The sequence below is a fragment of the Urocampus carinirostris genome, chromosome 6 (genome assembly GCF_059441175.1).
Source record: "Urocampus carinirostris isolate Australia breed hairy pipefish chromosome 6, RoL_Ucar_1.0, whole genome shotgun sequence".
Lineage (NCBI taxonomy): Eukaryota > Metazoa > Chordata > Actinopteri > Syngnathiformes > Syngnathidae > Urocampus > Urocampus carinirostris.
The window spans coordinates 8,803,426-8,815,873 of record NC_142354.1 but is presented as its reverse complement, the minus strand read 5'-3'; the positions used below and the strand labels follow the sequence as shown (position 1 = coordinate 8,815,873).

Sequence of the window (12,448 nt, the reverse complement as noted above, 5' to 3'; positions counted from 1 at the left end):
TAGCTAGAAAGGAGCCCAAAATTTAGCTTGATAATTAGCAAAAAAAGGCGAAAAGGTTAGCAAGATAGCATGTAACAAAAAAAAAAAACTAGCTTGATAGCTTGCTAAATATCTGAAAAGGTAGCATGATAGTTATCTGGAAAGGTAAAAATGAATAGGGAGCTAGATAGCAAGCTAAAAGAGTAAGAAGCCATCTCAATAGCCATAGCCTACAGAAAGCTAAGGGAAAAAAGTTAGTTAGCTAGGTACTCTAGAAAGGAGGTGAAAAGAAAATTTAACTTGATAAAAATATAAAAATGTTGGATAACATTCACAAAATGTGAAAAAGCTAGTTAGATAGTTTGCTAAATATCTTCAAAGGTAGCTTGACAGTGAGCTAGATAGATAAACAAGTAAAAGATATATAAAAGAAAGGTAGATAGCTAGCTAAAAGAGGGAAAAGCCTTCTAAATAGTTGGATAGAAAGCTAAGAATAAAGCTTGATAGCTAGTTAGAAAGGAGCCCAAAATTTAGCTTGATAAATAGCACAAAAGGCAAAATGTTCGCTAGATAGCATGTAAAAAACGTAAATAGCTAGCTAGATAGCTTGCTAAATAGCTAAAAAGGTAGCTTGATAGTTATCTGGAAAGGTAAAAACGAATAGGGAGCTAGATAGCTAGCTAAAAAGTAAGAAGCCATCTTAAACGTTGTAGCCTACAGAAAGCTAAGGTAAAATGCTAGTTAGCTAGGTTGAAAGGAGGCAAATATTTAACTTGATAACTCGCAAAAAAAAAAGTTGGATAGCATTCACAAAATATGAAAAAGCCAGCTAGCTTGCTAAATAACTATAAATTTAGGAAGATAGCTAACTACAAAGCTAAAAAGGTTAGCTAGAAAGCTAGCAAAAACAAAGAGTTTTTGCTCATAAGCTTTATAAAACCTACAAATTGGACTTTAGTTCGTTGTTTTTCCGGTAAAATAAACCAATAAAAAGATGGATGAATAAATACAATAAAAGATTAATATTCTTTAAATGAATTGCTTCAAATAATTATCAATACTTGAAGACCGGGAAGGTTAACACAGGCACACTAAGCTAGTTCTAATAATAATTAGTAATAGAAGAAAGGTGGTGGAGGGAACCTTTTCTCACGCGGATAAAACCTTTATGTAATGTTTCAACGATGGTCTAACAGAACAAAACTAGAAAGGTAGGTAGACAACCCAAGAAACATTCTCAAACGTGGACGGAAAAACAATGAGAGTGCCATGATGACGAGACCATGTCATATAATGCCGGCACACAAAACTAGTTCTAACTGAACAAAACATGAATGAAGAGGACACAGTATATTAAAAAAAGCTAACTATGACTGAACAAAACAACAAAGATGTGGCGGGATGAATTAGAATAGCTTATACTTCTAACTAAACAAAAAAGGAAAGAGGATGCAGGGAACCGACATAACGCGTGGACAGAAACACAACATAATTCTAACAGAACAAAACATGAAAATGAGAACACCTATAAACATTCCCACATGGAGACAAAACAACAACAGTGCAATAACAAGAACATGAATATTATGCAGGCACACTATACTAGCTTTAACTTAACAAAACATGGAATAAAGAGCATGCAGGATATCTAGGAACATCAACTAACTGAACAGAACTTGAATGTAACACCCCACTGCACATACACCCAAAAATTGATAGAACAATAACAAGAGGGCAATGACCATAAAAGAGCAAATTTACCGAACAAAAAACAAGATGGTTATGAGAAAAAAACAACATAGATTAGAACCTCCTCCTAGGCTTTAAGGTTTTGTTGAGTGAGAACAAGTAGGTACTTCAACATACCCCACAAAGACTTACGTTCGTGTTTTGTTCTGTTGGAACAAGTTGGTATTACAACATAAACCACGTTTTCTTCCTTTTGTGTTTTGATCACTTAGACTAAGTTTGTTCAAACGTACCCTTTGTTTTCTCCTTTCATGTTTTGTCCATTTACATCAAGTTAGTGTTTCAAAACCTAGTAAACTTCCTTGTTTTGTTTGCAAATAAATCCTGTCTTCATCCTTTCATTTTTTGTCCATTTAAATCTCGTCAGAGTAGCATTGATGTCTTTTAATGCTGCTAATTCGAGTAAACTTCCTTGTGCTGTTTTCACTGCATGATTTCTTTTCCTCAAATAAATCCTGTTTTCTTTCTTTCATTCATAGTTTTGTCCGTTTAGATTTAGTCAGAATTCTGAGGATCCTGTTAAACTTCCTTGTCCTGTTTCTGTACACTAACTTTCCTAAATGTCCTTTTCTGCAAATAATTCCCGTCTTCTTTGGTATTTCTATTTTTGTCCATTTGGATCTAGTTAGCGTAGCTTGGATGTCTTTGAACTCTGAATATCCGAGCAAACTTCGTTGTTCTGTTTCTGTACACTATCTGATACAGATCATTTTGTGTCAGTAACCCTTTGCTTCCTTCTTTTCTTGTTTTGTCCATTTACATTTAGTCAAGAATAGTTTGTGATACCATTAAATATAATTTAGGAAGACTAACTAGCTGTAACTTGTAAACTTCATTTTTTAGTCTCAATCTGATACTGATTCCTTTTCTGCAAATCCTTCCTTCCCCCTTTAATGTTTTGTCCATTTACACGTAGTCAGAGTAGTTTGGGTGTCTTTGAATTGCAAAGATCCTCATAAGCTTCCTTGTTATGTTTTTGTACATGAACCAAATGGTGTCAAATATGCGACCCCCAGGGCAGGCCTCCCAAGGCTTTAATCAGACAACTGTGAGAAGAGTGCAAGAGAAAAACGAGCTGCTGTAATAAATATGTCCAATTGGGTCACCAAAGCTTGGTGACACTCGCAGGAGCTCTCTTTCTTGCTCTCTCTCTCTCCCTCTCTCACTTTGTGTCTCTTTGCTTCATTATTTTTCTTTCCCCCCTCTCTCTCTCTTCTCTTGTTTTTTCTCTCTCTTTTTTTCCTCACTTTTCTCTTTCTCTCTTTGTTTCTCTTTCTTTCGCAGTTTTTTTTCTCTATCTCTCTTTTCTCTCCCTTTCACTCTTTGAGTCTCTTTCCCTCTTCTTCCACACTCTTTTTCTTTCCCCGTCTCTTTCACTCTCTAACACTTTATCTCTTTTTTACCTATTTAACTCCATCTTTTTCTCTTCTTTCTCTCCCTCTCTTTCTCTTTATTTGTCTTTCTCTCCATCTCTCCCATTTTCTCTCTTTCTCTCTCACTTTTTATCTTTTTTTGCTGTTTCTCTTTCTCTCCAGTTCTTTTTCCTGATCTCTTTATCACTCTAGCTTTTTTTCTCTCCTTCTCTCGTTCTAAAGCTTTCTTTTTAATGTACAAGTGCAGGCCCCGTGACCATTTCTTTTCTATTTGGCCTCTTTCTCCCCTCACCGATTGCGTCGGTGCGAACCAATCCTTTTTTCGCTGCGTCGTTTCAAAAGGTATCGTAAAGGAGATAAGACGCTAGTTGGTTAATGTTTGACCGTGCGTACTAGCGCTCAAAAGTCCAAGTCTCCTTCTCGGAATCGGTAAGTTTTTCCCTTTCCCCCCCGATTCTCCGTTCGGACGTGCTCAAAACGTCCTCTACTTTCTAGGAGCAGACAGCGATGGAGCTGGCTTTCTACCCCGGCCTCGCCCTGTTTTACTTTTTCGCGGTGATGAGCAAAAAGGACGACATCGACTTGGACGAGCGAGCGTCCGTCAACGTCTTTTGTCTTTTTGTTTTGGCTCAGCCGCTGTGTTTAGCACTCGGCGGCTACACCGGAATGGCCGCCTACCTCCTCACCGCGCTCCTCTCCTACAACTTCCTGCCCTGGAGGAACAGACCGCTAAAAGGCAACGGGAAGAAATCCAAATGATTGTTGCCATCGGGTGCGCCACCGTCCACCAGGGGGCGCCGAAGGAGAAACGGAGCGGAGAATCCCCACGCCTGCATCCGATCATCCGCGAAGGACCCGGTATAAAATGACCGCACCGACAGCTTCCTTATGTCGGATCGTGGCCTTCAGTGCCTTGACGCCCGTGCCTCAGGAAGAGTTCCTCTGACAGGGGTGTCAAAAAGGAAGCCCACGGGTCCCGATCCGGTCCGCGCCAAGGGGTTTAATACGACCAGCGGGACAACGCTGAGAGAAGCGCAAGAGAAATATGAGGTCCAGTTGGAAATAAGGCCACTGCCAAAGCCAGGCGCCTCGCTCTCTCTCTTTAGTTATCTCCCTCTTTCTCTGACTCTTTATATCTCTCTCTCTCTCCTTTTTTACTTTCTTTATCTTTCTCTCCCTCTTTATCTCTATCTCCCTCTTTCTCTCACTCTTTATCTCTCTCTCTCTCTCTTTATCTCACTCTCGCTCACTCGTTCTTGGTCTGTCTCTCTTCCGTTCCTCCTTGTGTCTCACGCTTTTTGTTTCTCAATATTTGGCCTTTTTTTTCTTTCTTTCTCTATTTCTCTCTCTCACACTTATCTTCTCCCCTTTTCTCTCCCTTTCTTCCTCTCTTTATCTCACTCTTTCTCTATTCCTTTCTCTCCTTTTCTCTAATCTACAAGTCCAGCCCAAGTAATAATTTCTTTCCACTACTTGGCCCCCAAACTCAAATGATTTTGACACCCCTGACCCATGTTCTTCCAGCTGTGGGTTTTTGGTTTGGTGTTTTTCTTGCCCATCTTCCTCTCTATGTGGAGCGCCTTTGGTTATTCCCTTTACCCACCCCAATAAAGTTGTCTACTCTGCTTGTGTGTCTGCTTTTGAGTCCAACCCTCAAATCCTGACATCAATCCGATCACAAAAAAGTTTGTATTTGTCTTTTATGTTTTTGGCAGTCTCATCCTAAATATATGATTTTTTTTTTATAAAAAATGGTGAATAAAAAGTACTAACAAAATGTGATAATTTTTTTTCTCTGCTCTTTTTTTCTCTTTTTCTTTTCTCTCCCTTTCGCTCTTTGGGTCTCTTTCTCTCCTCTTCTTTCTCTTTTCTCTCCGTCTCTTTCACTCTCTTGAACTTTCTCTTTTTTAATCTATATAACTCCATCTGTTTCTCTTCATTCTCTCCCTCTTTTGCTTTATTTGTCTTTCTCTCATCTCTCCCTTTTTCTCTCTTTCTCTCTCACTTTTTACCTTTTTTGCTGTATCTTTTTTATGTAAAATGAATAAAATGTCCTAACAAAATGTGATTCAGTTCAATATAACAAAAATATCTTAAATTATTACAAAATAAAACGTAATTAAAAAAATAAAACAATTCACGCGATAAAATTAAGCTAACTTTTTTAAAAAAAAAAGCAAAAATGGATACAAGAAAGGTTTTTCAGTTCAACGAGAAAAAAACAAACAAAAACAAATTATTCAAAAAGTGTTTCAGTTCGTCACTTAAAATATTGATAACATAATTGTTAATTATTCCTAAAAAGGCTGTTTCTGAACAAAAATATATCAATTGTGCAATTGAGCTAAACTAACTCCAGTAATTGTTCAAAAATGCCCGAAAGTCAACGAACAAAAAGCGTTTTCAGACCAACAGAAAAAAAAACCTCAAAAATCGTTTCAGTTAAAAAATTAGCAACCATGTTAGCGTTAGCATGTTAGCATTAATCAATTGAATGGAAAACATTTTTAACAATACATAACCATTTTTTTCACAATCGCTAACACGAATTCCCATCGTTTCTTTTTTCTCGAAACCTACTTTCAAACAAAACATAAACTTCATTTTTTGATAAGCAATTTTTCACAAATCGCCGATGAAAATTAGCATCCGTGCTAGAATTAGCGTAGCAGATAACCAATCCAACTTGCTTGACTTATTTATTTCATTGTTCATTAAATATTTTCTTACATTATATACACTCCAACATGTTTGTACAAGGCTCGATCACATGCATATTTCCGAACAATAATAATAATAAAAAACATGAAATTTACAAACGGTTCATCGAAAAAAGAAAATAAACTCGTTTAAAAACGAGTCGTCTGTGCAATAAAAGGCACACATGTCCTTCACCCTGCATTGGTATGGCATCAAGTATCCAGTTGACAGACATTTTTCACGTATGTGATAAGGAGCTAGCAGCTAACGGCTAGCAGCTAAAATATTAGCTTAAATCAAGATGGTCGGGGAATTTAAGGCCTGTTGGCTGAGGCACAAGACTGGATGAAATCCAGCGGGCCGGGAAGTTAGCGCTTTTCGCCAGCGGCGGGATTAGCGCTAATCGATAGCTAGCTAACTTTATTTTGGGGAAATTCTTTTTATTAAAGAGTTATTTAATAAGTTTTCTTAAGCCTAAATGAGAAATGTATGATATATTTCTGACGAAAGCTCGCGTCAGAGTTAGCGCTAATCATGAGCTAGCTAACTTAAATTTTGCGTTCCATCTGACTTTAGCAAACTACAATTTTGGTATTACATTTGAACGGTTCTGTTAAATTGTTATTGAAAGAGTTTTTGGCATTAATACAGAAAGACTAAATGTAACGTTATTTTCGGGTGAGGTCAAGCTAGCGGCGATGTTAGCAATAATCGCAAGCTAGCTAACTTGCAATCGACTCGACTTTTGTTAACTATATTTTTGGGGAATTTCTTTTTATTAAAGAGTTATTTAAAGAGTTTCCTTAAGCATAAATGATAAATGTATGGTATATTTGTGAGGAAAGCTCACGTCTGAGTTACCGCTAATCAAGAGCTAGCTAACTTCAAAGTTGCGTTCAATTTACAGTTTTGGTATTTTATTTGAACAGGTTAGTTAAACTGTTATTGAAAGAATTTTTGGCTTTGATACAGGAAGACTAAATGTAACGATACTTTCGGGTCAAGCTAGCAGCCAAGTCAGCAATAATCGCAAGCTAGCTATCTTGTGTTCAGTTTAACTTTATATTTTTGGTATTTTATTTGAATACGTTTTAATGAATCCTTAAATAGTGTTTGGATTTAATAAGGGGATAATAAAATCCTGTTGTTGATGAAGTTAGGCTAGCGGAGGTGTTAGCGCTAATCTAGCTAACTTGCATTTGATTCGACTTGTGCTTTTTTGGTATTTCCGTTAAATCGTTATTTATTGGATTATGTCAATATAAAATGTATCGTTGCTTTCAAGTGAAAATGGGCTAGCAGCAAGTTAGTGCTAATGGCAAGCTTGCTAACTTGCTAACGTTTTGGTATTTCATTCTAGTTATTTAGTTGTCGTTTTTTTAAATGTATCATTGCTTTCGGAGCCGAGCCGGCGATGAAGTTAGCGCTATTTTCGGACTAGCTAACTTTAGCTAACTGTTTTTCTTTTTCGTTTCATATTTGACGTATGTTGCCGTCGACGGCAAAAGTAGAACTATATACATTTATTTTTTTTAAATCAACAAAACAAAGTTTTCGGATGACTTAGAGAAACCAATGGTACCCTTTGTTACTATTATTTTTTTCAAAATGAAACTTCAACCCGTACCTGAGTTTCTCATTCGCAGAAAATGTGGCTCAGTTGATGTATACTCAAATGCTAGCTTAGGGGCTGGTCACACAGACATTTGCGGCTGAATCATGGCCAGAAATTTCTGCCTTTGAGGCGGACGCTATTGGACGCATTGAGATCGCCATATAGACGAGATACAGCAGTGCTTTACTCGCGGTCGGAAATTCACACGAGGTTGGCCGCGCGCAAAACTTTTGAGCTGCTCAAAAGTTTGAGCACGTGTTAAACCGCGTGCCGCACACGTGGTCAACACAAGGTAATGACGCGGAAATGACGCGGAACGACGTGCTCTGGCCGCGGCCAGGGCGTGGTTACACATGGGTAGGACGGGAAATTTCAGCGGGTAATCGTGAATGGAGCATGGTAATAGCATGTTCTGCGCCTGTATCACGGTGTTATTACGTGAAATTAGCGTGTTACGCGTGTGACGGTCAAACGCCTTTCTCCGCGTATATACAGCGCGAATGCCGAGCACACGTCAGTTGTGCTCGAGACGTCAAGGGGGTGAACATGGATCCCCGTCAGCGTAGTGACCTCGTCTTAATCCATTTTTATTTCTTGACATTTCTTTTCAAGATAATAAAATAAAAATGATGCCATAGCTTGAAATCTTGATCTTCAAGGGACTGTGTCTTGTGCGGTTATGATTTCTACAGCCCGGTGCCGAGATTTGCATCCCCTCGCTACTACAACCACTTTTACCTCGTTTTATCTCACTTTTAGAGAATGTAATGGCGAACATATAACCAAAACCACTTCGTCTTGCATTTGTTGGAAATGTAATACAACTTAAACCATTCCGTCTTTGTTTTTTTTGTGAACGTAATCGAATGGTAAATCCCCCCCGCCCCTCGCGTGAACGCGCATTCTGCTGCGATTCCAACGAAAGCGATCGTATTCTATATAAAACGCTTATTAAAACTATAAAGCGAGCTAATTATAACAATTGGGAGATCCTAGTCTATATAATGCGTTTATTTAAACAATAAAGTGCGATCGTATTCTACAAAATGCGTTTGTTAACGCGGATGAAAAAGTCACCAACGTCAATGCACGCTTCCAACAAAAGCGATCGCAGCAGAATACGCGTTCACGCGAGGGGGTGGGGGAGTGGGGGTGTTGCGTAGGAGTCGGATTTGGGCACAACACCGGCTTGGGAGCTTTTATACCCGTGGTCCACACGAGAAAATGACGCAGAAATGACGCGATGAGGAAGCGGAACAGTTGCCGGCGTCTGTTTTGCGGGCATACCACCGATGAACAGCGGGTTGGCCAATTTTGCGCATTTTCCATCCCGGGCAACCACGGGCAAAAAAAAAAAACGCAAAATTTTAGCCGTGATTCAGCCGCAAATGTCTGTGTGACCCTTAGCTAGCATTTTCAACTCGCATATTGCATCGCTAGCATGGTTTGTAAACAAGCTGGCAGGCGAAAAAACATCCAGTTCAGTGGAAACTCTGCAAACAAAATGCGAATCTTCATTTTAAAATCTTCATTTTAAAGTCTTTTTTTAGAATAGCAGCGACGATTTGCATTTGAAGATTCGCTCAAGATACGAACGATACAAGATTAGAGCATGGAATTCATTGTTTTTTAGTTATTTTGTATCAAAAAGATTCGCTACAGATACAAGCAATTCTAGATTCCAGTACGATCCCAGAACAAATGATCTGATTATTTTGTATGGAAAAGATTCACTCAAGATACAAGCAATTTTAGATACCAACATGATTCAGGAACCAATCAATTGGTTTTTAGTTATTTTGTATTGGAAAAATGTATTCAAGATACAAGTAATTCTAGTTAAGAGCATGATCCAGGAGCAAAGTAATGGTTTTCAGTTTTTTCATATAAAAAAAAAATTGCTCAGGACATGAGCAGTTCTAGATACTAGCACGATCTGGCAACAAATCAATATTATATGTAGAGGTATCAGTGTATTTATTATTTTTCTTTTTTTTTGTCGATGAAAAAAAACATTAAATCAAATTGGTTTTGAGACGCTTATTTTTGTCGTGATTACAAAGCAAACCCTTTTTCGACCCTGACTCACGCCTGTCCCGTCTTTTGCTCCTGTTTGCCTCCCGCTACGACCTGTTTTGATCTCGACCACGTCTGCTCTCCCGTCCCGAATTACGATCCGTTTTTTTTGATCTCCCAGTCCCGGCTACCAACCAGTTTTCCGCCCCTGACACTGCCATCACTCGCTACGGAAGATCCAGTTCCGTGTTCGGACCACAAGCCGAGTACGAGAGCGCACCTTCCTCGTTCCTTCAATAAAACTTGTGGAAAACGTTACGCGAGTGGGTCCGTTTCCGTTCTGGTCCTGACAATTTTTAAGCAAAGTGATGAATTATGTTCCACTAAAACTCCAAAAGCAACAAAGCAAGCCTCACAAGTTTTTCCATTTCATTAAATTCGATTTTGTACATATTTTCATGATATTTTAACATGTCGGTTTGGCGGGCCGGGGGAAAAAGCCTGAAAGAACGCGTGCGGCCCACGAACCGTCGTTGGCCCACCGCTCATTTTTGAGATTCCACTGAACTGGAAGTTTCCCGTGCTTCGATAAAGCCGATGAAAAAAAAAGGGCGGGGCCAACTTCCCCTTTAATAAAAGCCTCGTCGTCTTTGGGGTGTACTTCGATGTTTTTTGCTGTTGTCAGGAGTTTTCATTTGATTTCATTTTCTTTTTCTCGCTAAGATCAGCAGCGAGACGCGTTCACGGACATTAAGAGACGGCCCGGCGCGGCACCCCGGCTTTTTTCTCGCCCACGTGGAAGCAAATGAGGTAGGCCAAAGGAAATAAAAGAAAAATTGTTGATCGCCATGGCAACTCAGATCGGAGGAACAGAACAAGGAAGAAAGTGTCAGTCCGTCCACGACGACATCACCTCTTCCTCCACATTTTCGGCAGCCAGATCTTCACCGTCTTGTCACTGTAGGAAAAATTAGGGAGGGGCTTCAGTTTCAGAAAAAAGCGAAGAGCATTAAGCACAGGACATGGAATTCAGTTTGTGTCAGGTCCTGCACTTCTTGCACTGTCATGTTTTATGTTTTCGGTGTTTTGAAAAACAATGGCACAAAAAGTGTTGGGAATCACGGCTTCCCTCAGCTACCTTTTCTGTTTTTTTCCTCTACCTTGATTCCGCTTGGTTGTTAGGGCCTAGTCACACAACCACTTTTACCTTGTTTTATCTCACTTTTATATCACATTCAGGGAACTTAATGGCGAACATATAACCAAAACCACTTTGTCTTGCATTTGTTGGGGATGTAATACAACTTAAAGCATTCCGTCTTTGTATTTGTTGTGAATGTAATCGAACGGTAATGTGCGCCGTATACAAATCACTTTTCAGCAGGTAACATGTTTATTTTGCCTTTTTCTATTCAAATCGCTCATATTGAAACTGTTATGCACTCTACCATAAAGCTTATTTCTGCATAATAAGCTTTACGGTAGAGTGCATAACAGTTCTCAAAAGTGATTTATATACGGTGTGCGTTACCGTTCGATTACGTTCACAACAAAAACAATGACGGAATGGTTTAAGTTGTATTACATTCCCAACAAATGCAAGACGAAGTGGATTTGGTTATATGTTCGCCATTACATTCCCTAAAAGTGAGATAAAACGAGGTAAAAGTGGTTGTAGTAGCGAGGGGATGCAAATCTCGGCAGGGATGTATTTTTCGGCATAACACCGGGCTGTAGAAATCATAACCGCTCAAGACACAGTCCCGTGAAGATCAAGATTTCAAGCTATGGCACCGAAGAAGCCAATATGTTATTATTGTAATAGTTTTTCATTTTTATTTTATTGTCTTGTTATGAAATGAAAAGAAATGTCAAGTAATAAAAATGGATTAAGACGAGGTCACTACGGTGACGGGGATCCATGTTCACCCCTTGACGTCTCGAGCACAACTGACGTGTGCTTGGCAAATCGCGCTGTATATACGCGGAAAAAGGCGTTTGACCGTCACACGCGTTACACACGCTAATTCACGTGATAACGCCGCGATACAGGCGCAGAACATGCTATGACCGTGCTCCACCCACGATTACACGCTGAAATTTCGCGTCCTACCCACGTGTAACCACGCCCTGGCCGCGGCCATAGCACGTCGTTCCGCGTCATTACCTCGTGTGTACCACGTGTGCCGCCCGCGGTTAACACGTGGTCTAAAGTTTTGAGCAGCTCATGACTTTTTCGCGCGGCCAACCGCGTGTGAATTTCCGACCGCGTGTAAAGCACTGCTGTATCTCGTCTATATGGCGATCTCAAAGCGTCCAACATCGTCTGCTTCACGGGCAGAAATTTCTGGCCGTGATTCAGCCTCGATACGCCCGTGAAAGGCTGTGTGACCGGGCCCTTAGGTCTCTCCTGATTGTTCGTCCCCATTATGCATTTTGTCTCTCATGTTATGTTCAATAAGATCTATTGAGTGTTCCAACGTATCCTGCATTTTCTCTCTTTCATGTTTTGTTAGAGCCAGTTAGTGTTTCCCAAAATAACTAATATCCCCCGTTCATGTTTTGTTCTTTTAGATGCAGAGTTCCAACAAATCATGTGTCCTCTTACTTGATATTCTTATATATCCTGTGAATTTATGCTCTTATGTTTTGTGCAGTTAAATTACTGAATTGCTGTCTTCCTTTTGTGGTTTGTTCAGTTAGAGCCAGCTTGTGTTCCAACAAACTCAGCATCGTCCTTTTTTGTTTTGTTCCGTTATAATTAGTTGGTATCCCAACACATCTTGCGGTGTCTTCTGTTCATGTTTTATTCTGTTAGAACTCATTGGTACTTCAACATATCCTTTGTTGTCTTCCTTTAATATTTTGTTCTGTTAGAGCCGGTTGGTGTTTCCCAAAATAACTATCGTTCATGTCCTCTTATTCTTTTAGAACTAGTTGGTATTCTTATATATCCTGTGACGTTCTACTCTTGTGTTTTGTGCAGTTAGAATTACTTGGTTTCCCAACATGTTCT

The 12,448-nt window shown here is 39.4% G+C and overlaps 1 protein-coding gene across 2 annotated transcripts in view; it reads right to left on the bottom strand.

Annotated features, from left to right (window-relative positions):
* Positions 1-8,331: 8,331 nt before the first annotated feature.
* Positions 8,332-12,448, bottom strand: part of kif21b (kinesin family member 21B) — a 97,787-nt gene continuing 93,670 nt past the window's right edge. For both annotated transcript variants that reach the window (XM_088337746.1, XM_088337747.1), the window contains one exon: positions 8,332-10,390. Coding sequence is in view for 1 of the 2 variants with exons in the window: in XM_088337747.1 (XP_088193873.1) it covers positions 10,342-10,390 (49 nt within the window). In the remaining variant the exon portion in view is untranslated. The remainder of the gene's footprint in view (positions 10,391-12,448) is intronic.